Source organism: Sceloporus occidentalis, unplaced genomic scaffold (assembly GCF_023333645.1).
Source record: "Sceloporus occidentalis isolate IW3139 unplaced genomic scaffold, rSceOcc1.0.p SCAF_4, whole genome shotgun sequence".
Lineage (NCBI taxonomy): Eukaryota > Metazoa > Chordata > Lepidosauria > Squamata > Phrynosomatidae > Sceloporus > Sceloporus occidentalis.
The window spans coordinates 159,506,950-159,518,677 of record NW_028316984.1 but is presented as its reverse complement, the minus strand read 5'-3'; the positions used below and the strand labels follow the sequence as shown (position 1 = coordinate 159,518,677).

General features: G+C 43.6%; 1 protein-coding gene across 1 annotated transcript; it reads left to right on the top strand.

The window, feature by feature from the left end:
• Nucleotides 1-2,268: 2,268 nt before the first annotated feature.
• Nucleotides 2,269-10,712, top strand: NFKBIA (NFKB inhibitor alpha). Its single transcript, XM_089522117.1, has 6 exons — nucleotides 2,269-2,619; nucleotides 6,326-6,434; nucleotides 7,596-7,803; nucleotides 8,599-8,687; nucleotides 8,800-9,060; nucleotides 10,098-10,712. Exons 1-6 carry the CDS (start codon nucleotides 2,303-2,305, stop codon nucleotides 10,143-10,145), a joined length of 1,032 nt encoding a protein of 343 aa, XP_089378243.1. The 5' UTR covers nucleotides 2,269-2,302; the 3' UTR covers nucleotides 10,146-10,712.
• The last annotated feature ends 1,016 nt before the right edge of the window (nucleotides 10,713-11,728 follow it).

Sequence of the window (11,728 nt, the reverse complement as noted above, 5' to 3'; positions counted from 1 at the left end):
ATGGAAACATGAGGAATACATATTTGAAATAAATTGGCCTATGGTTGGTAACTTCCCCCCATGCTGGGCTCCTGTGCATTTAAAAATGAATGTTTTTATTGAATTCTTAAGTATTTTGCCACTGTTAGAGATGGGGCAAGGGAAGGAGAAATGAAAACCTGATAAAAACTTGTAAATGTGAGCCAGATTTCTTTGCAGGGATTAAATTACATCAGATCAAAAATGCTGCAGTACAGAATTGTGAGAAAATCTCTCTGTGTGCATATGTGTGTGTCACGTACATTGCAAAGCAACAGAATGTGTATATGTCTGTATGTATATAGCTAGGGGTGTGTATGTGTGTGTGTGTGTGTATCTGCATATGTCCCATCTTGGCCATGGAAACCCACTAGGTGACCTTGGGCAAGTCATACTTTCTCGGCCCCAGAAAATGGCACTACCCCAAGAAACTTACCAAGAAAACCCCATGATAAGGCATGACTTGGGGTTGCAATAAGTCGGAAATAACTTGAAGGCACACATCAACATATATTTATTCTATATGGTATCACGAGTGCACGTCTGTACATATGAATGTTATATATGTATACATACACACGCATATATTCTCTCTCTCTCTCTCTCTCAAGAGTACATGCAGGGTGTGTGTGTGTGTGCGTGTGTGTAATTGCTTTGCAATGTACTATATATTCTCATGATTCCATGCTGTTACACATGACTATATACACATTCGCACTCACGAGTCCATGCACATATATTCCATACACACACACACACAGTCTATGTTCCTTGAAATGTGCATGAGGAGGGTGTATCTTTTGAACAGCTCACTCAAGGAAATGGGGGCAAGGAGGGTGCAGCAAAGTCCCAGGACCCTCCTGCAAAGTTCCTTCTTGGGTGCAACAGGTGCCTTCCAACCCCCCCTCCCCCTCTGCAACAAGATCTCGGGAGTCCCTGCAAAAAGACCAGAGGCCATTGTAGTTAAAGGAGGGGGGGACTTCCAAAACAAGGAACTGGAGGAAAATCCCAAGCAGTGGCGCCTGAAAGGAATGGTGGGGCTTTCCCTTGCCCCTATCTTTGCCTGCCCCAAGGAACTAGCAAGGGAAAGCGCCTCAAGGAGTGGAAGGCAAGGATGGGGGAAGGAGGAGAGTTTGCCCTTTAAGGCTGCATCTGCATGGCAGAAATAATTCGGACTGAACCCCCCTTGAACTGCCATGGCAGAAGGCTAAGGAATTCTGGGCATGGTACTGAACTCCCTGGCTAGCCTATAGATAGATAGATAGATAGATAGATAGATAGATAGATAGATAGATAAGATAGATAGATAGATAGATAGACAGACAGACAGACAGACAGACAGACAGACAGACACACACACACACACACACACACACTAGGGAGTTCAGTACCATGCCCAGAACTCCCTAGCCTATATATACATAGATACACACACACACACGTGTATATATAGGCTAGGGATATATATAGATATATAGATATACACACACACACGTATATATAGACACGTGTGTGTGTGTGTGTGTATACACACACATACATTCATATATGTGTGTGTACTATATATATATATATATATATATATATGTGTCTGTATATATAGGCTAGGGAGGTCTGGGTATGGTACTGAACTCTGTGTGTGTGTGTGTGTGTGTAGGCTAGGGAATGCCCAGAATTCCCTGACCTATATATATGCACATATGTATATACATAATTATATAAACACACACATATATGCATATATGTATTATGTGTGTGTGTATGTATATACTTATACACACACGTGCGTATGTATATGTATATACACATGTGAAGCTGAAAGATAGAAGAAGTTCCTTGGCTCACCCTTCAAACAAAGTGTATGTGTATGTGTATATATATATATGTACAGACACACAGGTATATATGTTGCTATGCGTAAGAACCTGACAAAAACAAAGCCCCCCTGCCATGTGCCCGGCATCCCCTAGCCTTGGTCCATGGCACTTCAACTGGGTGAGGATGATGAGGATGATGATGATGCAGGCTCCTAAAGTGCCCCCCCCCCCGCCATCCAGTCGAGTGGGAAAAGCCCCTAAGGCCCGCTGCTTTGTGGGAGAGAGAGAGAGAGGAGAGAGCGAGGGAATTCCTGGCCTTGCAGGGCTGGGCTGGGAAATTCCCCGGCGGCAGCCAGCCTCTGGCTCCTCCCTGCGCAGAAAGCCCCAGCCAGAGCCAGCAGGGAAGAAGGAGGGCCCTTGCTCCAGTGCTCAGCCTGGGCGCCTGCAGTGTTGCTCTGGCTCTGGCGATGCTGAGAAGCCCCTGCTCCAGCAGCGCCCTCGCCTCTGCCTCCTCTGCCTCTGCCTCTGCCTCTGCCTCTGCCCTGGACGCCAGGAGGACCAGGATGATGGAGCCCCCCAAGAAGGACCAGCGCCAGCTCAGCCTCCTCCAGGACGATCGCCACGACAGCGGCCTCGACTCCATGAAGGAGGAGGACTACCAGGACCTGGTCCGGGAATTGGAGGACCTGCGCCTGCTGCAGGCCAGCCAAGGCCCCCCGGGAGAAGGAGAAGGAGGGCCCCCCCAGAGCCCCTGGAAGCTCCAGCTCAGCCCCGAAGGAGACACGTAAGGCCAGGCAGGGGGGGCAGCTGGGGGGTCCTTTGATAACTGTATCCAATGTAGATATAATGTTATATATATATATATATATATATATATGAGGCAAATGATAAGTTGTTATTTTTTCAGAGATTATTATCATTTAAAAGACTTAAAAAAGAATACCAAAGTTAGCTAGAGCCTTGGAGGGGGCTGAAAAGCACCGTTTCCCTCTCCTTCTGGATGGTTTGCGTTTGATCCAAGACCTCTGGATCTAAACCTCTGAACTTGGTTTGGAAAGGTTTACTTGTTGATCTCAACAACAAACAAAAACACTGGTTAGTCTTTTAAGCTGAGCCAGTCAGTCTCAACTTTGGCCAAGGCTTGGTCTCAATGGCTGTTTTCCATCTCCTTTTGCATGGTTTGCCTTTGATCCAAAGCATCTGGCTCTAAGCTTTCCTCTTGGGTTTGGAAGGGCTCTGTTTGGGTCTCAACATGAAAGTGCTCTGGAAATAAAATGATCTAAACTTTGGTGGTGGTTGTTTTGTAAAGGTCCTTTTGAGCCGAATGGCTCCTGGACTGCAAGGTGATCAACACCCCCCCCCCCAAAAAAAAAAAAGGCTGCCCTTGCCCTGCAGCCTGGCTGCCCCTCCCTCCCTCCCTCCCTCCCTGGAGGCCAGGGTCCGGGGGATTTTGGCAGAGCCGGGGTTTTCCCAGCCGGCGCCCTGCCTCCTCCTCCTCTTGGCCATCTGCCAGGCCTTGGGGGCGTGGCCTGGGCGGAGGGGGAAGTGAGCGGGGCGCCTGGAAAGTCCCTGGCCCCCAGCCAGGAACACACGGCTCTCTCTCTCGCTCGCTCTCTGGCTGCGGAAAACCCCCGGCGTCGCAAAGGCGCAGCAGGCCGCCTTCCAAAAGCCCAGGCTTTCGACATCGCCCTCTTGCAGTTGCAGCTCAGGCTGAACGACAGAAGAAGAGGCTCCGGGCTCACCCTCCCAACAGCCCACCCAACAGGGCCCTCCTTTGCCAGGACCTGTCCTCCATGATGGCAGCCCAGGAGGACTTCCTGCACTCCAGCCACTCACTCCCAAACCCTGTCGCCCCTCTCCGACTCACTGGAAGAAGGAAGGAGTCAAAGATCCAGCCCTCTTACTCTGTAGGATCAGCATGTAGACAGAGCTTGGAGCCCCTTAGAGTCAAAGATCTAGCCCTGTTAGTCTCTGGGATCAGTCTGGAGAGAGAGGTCTTGGGGGGCCCCTGACACTCACTAGAAGAAGGAATTCAAACATACAGCCCTGTGAGTCTGTGGGGTCAGTATGTAGAGAGACCATTCCTAGCCCATTGGACACTAAGGGGAAGGAAGAATTCAAAGATCTAGCCCTGTTAGTCTGTGGAATTGGCATATAGAGAGATCCTGTAACTCTTTGAGACTAACTGGAAGACATAAATTGCAGCATGAGCTTTTCTAGACTTCAGTCTACTTCCTCAGATGCATCTGAGGAAGTAGACTGACGTTTATGAAAGCTCATGCTGCCAATTTCTTTCTTTCAGTGGGTCTCAAAGGTGCTACAAGATCTTTATGTACTGATTCCACAGACTAACATATCTTTGGATTCTACCACTATGGAAGGAAGAAGGTGGCAGCTATGAGCTTTCCTAGGCTTCAGTCTACATCTTCAGATGTATATAGCTGAGTGGAAGCCAGGGACAGACCTATATATGCCCTAGGTGTGTGAGAATGTCAATTCAGACTCACAACCCTTTGGGTATGGAAATGAGACAGCAAGACCAGTTTGGCCTTGGAGACTAGCCTGCAAGTGAAGAGAATAGGTGACAGTAGGACATCCCCCTGAGGATGGGGTCAGATAGGGTTGAAATGTGTGTAGTGAGCCAGGAAGCCATTGTCCCTGTTCAATCCATTATTGAGAGACTGTAGTTTGTGCATGATTTCCCATTCGGTTGTTTCTCTTTCCAGTCTACCTTCATAGTTCTTTTGTTCAATGAGGGCTGTTCTGGGGTCTGAGATGGAATGCCCAGGGAGATTGAAATGTTCTGCCACCGTTTTTTGTGTATTCCCATTCCTAATATCTGGTTTATATCCATTCATCTTCTGGCGCAGGGACTGGCCTGTTTGCCCAGTGCTGATGACAGAAGACTGCATAGATGACTTTGGAGGATGAGCCCATAAAGGCCCCCCAGATATTGTGGTGATGCCATTTAACTGCCCTGGCTCAGTGATATGGAATTCTAGGCATGGTAGTTGGCTATGGCACCAGAGGTTTAGATCAAAGATAAATCATACAAAAGTGAAAAAGACATAAAAACACACAATCAACTGCAATTCCCAGAATTCGATAGCATTGAGCCAGGTCAGTGAAAGGGATCTCAAACTGGATTATTCATGGCCTGCAGTGCAGATGCAGCCCAAAACACGTGAATTTATGCTTATATTAGGGTTTTTACTTTTTATTTTGGAATGTCCTCCATTTTTCTGGAATTCCCTACATTTTACGCTACACTCCTTTGCTGGTAGCACTTCTGGTCACCCTGACAGAATACATGATGCAAGTTTTCGAAGCACCATTGGCTTCTTCATTATTATTATTATATTATTTTATTTATTTATATCCTGCCTTCCTCCTGGCATAGGCAAAGATGTTAGGAATCATTTCTTGTTGTGTGTGGCCAAGTTGTTTCTGGCTTATGGCAACTCATAAGTGAACCTTTCACAGGGTTTTCTTGGCAGGGAGTTTGCCACTGCAATCTCATGGCCAAGCAGGGATTTGAACCCTGGTCTCCAGAGTCACAGTCCAGTATTAAAACCACTACACCACAACGGCTTACTAAGAATCATACAGGAAGAAAAAATTATAGAATGACAGCGTTAGTCACAGGCTTGCATTTTCTCAATATGTTGGTGTGGAGGCTTCTCTTGAGAAATTCTGTGTTTTCTGCCTAACAAAAGGGTCTGTGAGTTGACAAAGGATGGAAACATCAGAAGTACCATTTTGCATTGCTAATGGTATTCAAATTGTATCTCCTGGACTTTGGAATGCTTTGTTGCCAGTGCCACAGGGCCAGAAGGAGGAGGCTTCCATAGATATCCCTACCAACACAACTTTGAGAAAGTGCAAGCCTGTGACTAACATAATGATTTTATATATATATATTTTCCCTTTCTGTGTGATTCTTAACACTTTTGCCCTTGGAGCTTCAAAAGGCTGCATGATGTATTTTGTGCATTTTAGTTGGTAGAATAAAGGTATCATGGTTTTGTGGATTTTGGATGTTATTGTACTTTGCTATATGGCCAACATGGCTGAATATATTTCTTGGATGACAAGACTAAGTAAGCAAAGAGATCTTGTAACACCTTTGAGACTAAATGAAAGAAAGAAACTGGTAGTATTCGTAGACTTGAGCCTAATTCCTCAGATGCAGGTTTGGAGTGGAGAGTCCAACAACAGATGATAAGTAGACTCAAGTCTACAAAAGTTCATGCTACCAGGTTCTCTCTTTCAATTAGTCTCCAAGGTGCTAGAAGATCCCTTTGCATACTGGTTTTCCAGACTAACATGGCTAGATCTGTGATAACACTACTGATGCTCTTCCTCTGTGAGATTCCATTGGGCATGTTGCCAAAGAGGTGAAGAGTAAAAGAAAAGCTGATCTTGGGGCTTTTTTTTATGTGCTTGTCTGTGCTCATCACTGGGTTTTTCCCTCTGCTTAACTTTGGCAGATTTCTCCATCTGGCGATTATTCATGAAGAAAAATCCTTGAGTTTGGAAATCATTCGCCAGGCAGGACGAGACATGGCCTTCCTGAATTTCCAGAATAACCTCAACCAGGTACTTAGTTGTGTGGGCCTGCCATTCATAGGGACTTGGAAAATTAGCTCAAAATAAAAATGAGGAAGAAAATAAAAGAAAGATAAATAAAGATATAATAGAGGGTATTATAAATGGCCTATGGAATTGATCCTTGGTCACCATCCCTGAAAGATGGGTGCCTTTTGTTTAGAATTCAACCTAATAGGCCACTATGATCCTTTGAGCATTTACTGATAGGCCACCATTTAGGTGCCACAGATTCCAAGGGGTTTGTTCATTGTCACATGGCACCCAGGAAGACATAGGAATCATGTGAGAGAATCCCTGGTCTACACATTCATGGATCCTGCTGAGCACACTTTATAATTGCTACATTTATCACACTTGTTTCTTCTAAGTAACTCAAGGTGGCATTGATGGTCCTCATAGGATGGTTCTCCTTCCTGTAAAATATGTTAGGCTGAAGGAGAGTAATTGGCCTTAGATCATTTAGTGAACTTCACAGCTGAGTGATATGAATCCAGATCCCTACTTCAGGGGCCTAAATACCTTAAAGGCACCAAATCCTGTCTGATCTAAGAAGCTAAGCAGGGTCAGCCCTGGTTAGTATTTGGATGGGAGACCACCAATGGATTTCAAGTGCTGTAAGTTATATTTTAGAGGAAAGAAATTGCAAAACCACCTGAGTATTCCTTGTCCAAAATAACCCTATGAAATTAATAGGACCACCATAAGTCAACAGGCAACTTGAAGGAACATACATACACACATATTTTTACTTCTACTCTACCACATCACATTGACTCTCATTTGGAGATGGCAGGGATACAATCTAGGGGCTTTCTACATACTGTCAGTGTATACCACTGCGATTTGTCCAAAACTCCATAGTATCCTGGAACCAGCCATTTGTTTTGATGGATTGAATGCCTCAGGGCAAAATCAAAGCACTGAGAAAAGCTTACAGAGTTTAAGAGGTTTTTGTAAAGGGGTGTATCCTAAATGTGAAGACTCCTGAAAAAAAAACCTACATGCTTACCTAATATTTTCCCATTGGAAAGTGTGCTCAAAATTCTGAGCTTGAAGTTACTAAAGGAGGGTTGTATAGTCAGATGCCTATCTAGGGGATTTCCTTGCTTATCAGGTGTTCTACAATACTTTCTCACTTTGAATTTGTAGACTCCACTCCACTTAGCTGTGATCACAGACCAACCAGAAATTGCAGAGACTCTTCTGAAAGCCGGATGTGATGCAGAGATTAGAGATTTCCGAGGAAACACACCACTGCACATTGCTTGTGAACAGGGTTCTCTCAGAGGCGTTGGTGTTCTGACACAGTACTGCCATAAACAAGTCCATTCCCTCCTGCAGTCATCAAACTACAATGGTAAGCCCATACCTGAAATAATAATTGGGATAGTTTGCCAGTTCACTGCATACTTCAGCTTGTGGCATCATAGTTTTGCCATATGAACAAACTTTCTTGATTTGCTTTTCAGAAAAATTGTTATTAGAAGTGTCAGTTAGCTAAGAGGAGGCATGTAGGATTTTTTCCCTGGTCCACAGATAACAAGGCCCCCCAGGCATTTTGGACTGTTGTTGTTATTAACTGCTTTCAAGTTAGCCCCAGCTTGTGGCAACCCTGTGGGTGAGACATCTCCAAGACCCCCTGTCTTCCACTACTTGCTCAATTCCTGAAGATTCAGGTCTATGGCCTCTCTGAGTCTAGTCATCTGGTGTGTGGTCTTCTTTTTCTGCTACCTTTCACCTTCCCTAGCATTATTGTCTTTCTCATGATGTGGCCAAAATATGGTGGCCTTAGTTTTGTCACCTTGGCTTTCAGGAAGAGTTCAGATTTGATCTGTTCTAAGATCGATTTGTTTGTCTTTTTGGCCATCCATAGTATCCTTAACACGCTTCTCTATCTCCTTTAATATAACTTTTAGCCATAACAGGCTAGGTCTTATGGGAACTGGAAGTCCAAAACATCTGAGAAGCCAAAGCTTCCCAGCCCTGTGCTGTGTAGGATTATTTGTCCTTTTGAATTAAGAGTAATTAAGAACCCATCAATGTGAGTGAGATAGTTATGTTATTATACAGTTTGAAAATCAGTGTGTTGGATTGGTTTTATGTTAAGTGGAACAAATTAAGTGTTAATATCCCCCCTTCGTTTATTTCACAGGCCACACATGCCTCCACCTGGCTTCTGTTCAAGGTTATCTGGCCATTGTGGAACAGCTCCTGTTCTTGGGAGCAGATGTGAACGTTCAGGTGAGTATCTGCAGTTGGAAATAAATAAGCAGGTCTCATTACATGATGTAAGAAAAATATTTTAGCATGTGCAATGCTAACAAAACATACCTTTCTGTTCTTCTGTATCCAGGAACCATGTAATGGTAGGACTGCCTTGCATTTGGCTGTTGATCTTCAGAATCAAGAACTGGTGTCACTTCTTTTGAAACATGGAGCAGATGTGAACAAAGTCAACTACCAGGGCTATTCTCCATATCAACTCACATGGGGAAGAAGCAACTTCTTCATACAGGAGCAGTTGAGACAGTTTACCACAGTAGACCTGCAGATGCTACCAGAAAGTGAAGATGAAGAGAGTTGTGAATCAGAATCAGAGTTCACAGAGGATGAAGTAAGTAGCTGGTGGTTCTGTGTAGTTAGTCAGAATTCTCCCATAATTTGCACCCATGTTCAAACTGCGGTTTTAGGACACAAGTGTAAATGATCTGTCTGATCATTTGGCATTCTTTGTGCTGGGTCATCTTCTAGCATTTTTTTTTAAAATGTATCAAAGTAAAATATAAAGTTAGAAAAAAGAGAAGCAAATACATCTCCCCCCCCCCCAATACTATTTCTAGTTCAGTATTTATTTTCTAGGTTAAGATAATATCTTTCAAGCCTGAGACAGATTTGGATGGTCTTAAGTCATGACATCCCTATTAAGCACCAAGACAAAAAGTTAGCACATGTGAAGTACAGTACATCCCCCCAAATCTGTAGGGGAATACATTCCTGGACTTACTGTAGAAAGGCAAAACCATGAATAAAAGTGAACTCTATTGAAATGAATGACTTCCAGTGGAAGCATACCCTAGAATCATGCTGGAGGACCTAGGGATGTCTAGAAAAAACATCTAGGAATCTCTGGGTCTCCAATATGACTCTATGGCCAACATCCAGCAGAAGCATACCATAAATTACAGAAAATGCCTGGAGATAACTTTTAAAAAAATGGGTTAGTGTACAGACAGTGCTAATGCACTGTGCTGGTGCCTTACTAGAGTTAAGGGACCACACAGCACCTGCACGGTCCCTAACCCTGATATGGTGCAGCACCGTAACAATGACGATGCCCTGTATACACAGGCGTTGCCATTGTTATGCAAGCGCTGCGCGGCTTACATAACCGGTGCGCCAGTGGTGCACTTGTTACGCTGCTTCTGCGGGTTCTTTTTCCTCTGCAGGGAAGCCATGCAGTTTTGCAGCTGCGGCTTCCTTGCGGAGGAAAAAAGGCTGCCGCCACTCCGGACCATGAATAAGGTATGTACTGGGCCCAGGTAAAAAAAAATTGTAGCTACTAACTTAGAGCAAGCACACTGATACTTGATCTTGTTAAAAGCAACAGCTCCCAGACCAGTCCTCCACTAACCTTTATTTTTCTTTCCCTAGCTTCTGTATGATGACTGTGTTATTGGTGGACGACATGTGCCTTGTTAAAAGTGGAAGGCTTGCAGAAAGAACAAGTGAACAACATGTGAACAATTACTGAATTACACTGCACAGCACACTGTTAGAACAGCAGGTGCTACACACAGTCCCATACACTGCTTGAGCATGAATGAATTTGGGTTGTCAAACACCGGAAGAAGTCTGGGCCCCTTTGCACTGAAGAGTTGATTGTCCAAATAAAGAAGCAGAATGAGAACTGGAAGACCTGCCAGTGTATGCACTGCATGCTCTGAAGAGGGGGAAAGCCTAGATCCACCATCTGCTGTGTTCTTTTGGAAGACATTCCCTATATTTCTGTCTGACTGTTCATTCCACTTTTCCAGAGACTGTGAGGTTAGGAGTTCTTTGTGCTGTACAGCAGACAGACTTATTGCATCTCCAGTGGGTCTCTGCTTGTCCATCCATAAGGAAGATGCCAGTAACATTGAGACTCTATATTGCAAGCCCTCACGCTTTGCAATATTTATATCATGTATATATTGTACATTTTGTAAATACCTTTTTTGCTACTTGTGAAGTGTATATTTATTATAAAAAATGTATTAAGAAATGCGGTTGACTGTTGAAATTATTGCATCCTAAAGAAGAGTATCTTTTTCATTTTCTCCATGTTGATGTCCTGTTAGTTGAAATCAAACATCTGAAACAATTACAAATTCATTTTGTATGTCCCTTCACCAGAAAGAACAAAACCAAAACACTAGACCAAAATCCAGCTGTCAATCTCCAACTAGAGTCAGACCCATTAAATGAATGGAACTTACAAGGAAAGTTCTCCTTGATTCAGGGCTCTACTCCATCTGGATTTAGGCTCTGCATTACTTAGCCAGGGCAAGGGACTGGATACAGAAAGCCAGGTCAAATGAAAGATCATTTAAGACTGTACCACCAGATTCTGGATTGCCAGCTTTCCTTCATTTAACTATTAACCTTTGTCAGGCACCAATAGCATGTTCCCACCAATGTTTAGCCTTTGGAAACTCTTGTGAGAGAGAGATAAGGAAGTACATTGCAGTCTCCAAGTAACATCTGACATCCTCTCAATGTACAACATTTCCTAGCTTAAATAAATAAACACTTGACCTTCATAAAAGGAAACTTCCTTCGAGGTTATCTAGTCTAATTCCCTGTTGATTTGTTACGTATATAGCTAACTCATGTTGAAGTCATCTAGGTGTCCCACAAAACAAATACAGTATTGCAGCGTTTTGAGTTAGAGCCATCGTCATTAGTGAGAACATTCTCTGAGCAGAGATCCATTCAGAATGTCTGAAGAAGAGACTTCCTCTGCAATCCTCTGTTCAGCAATCTTCTTATTGCTGAACAGGCCATAGATTTATACCAGAATTCTTGGATCAGAAATTTTGTGTATATAGAAGGAATCCTTCAGTCCATGAGAGTAAGATTCTGGATCTAATGTGCTATAAATACACAGATTATATATAATCTGTGTATTTTATATATATATTATTTTATATATAAAATCTATGTATTTATAGCACATTAGATCTAGAATCTTACTCTCATGGATTGAAGGATTATATATATATATATATATATATATATATATA

What these genes read in the sequence shown, in the direction of transcription:
- NFKBIA (XM_089522117.1), top strand. Translation starts at nt 2,303, where the DNA reads ATGCTGAGAAGCCCCTGCTCCAGCAGCGCCCTCGCCTCTGCCTCCTCT. An exon ending in CTCAGCCCCGAAGGAGACAC is followed by an intron (nt 2,620 to 6,325) that starts GTAAGGCCAGGC and finishes TAACTTTGGCAG; the next exon opens with ATTTCTCCATCTGGCGATTA. An exon ending in GAGCAGATGTGAACGTTCAG is followed by an intron (nt 8,688 to 8,799) that starts GTGAGTATCTGC and finishes TTCTGTATCCAG; the next exon opens with GAACCATGTAATGGTAGGAC.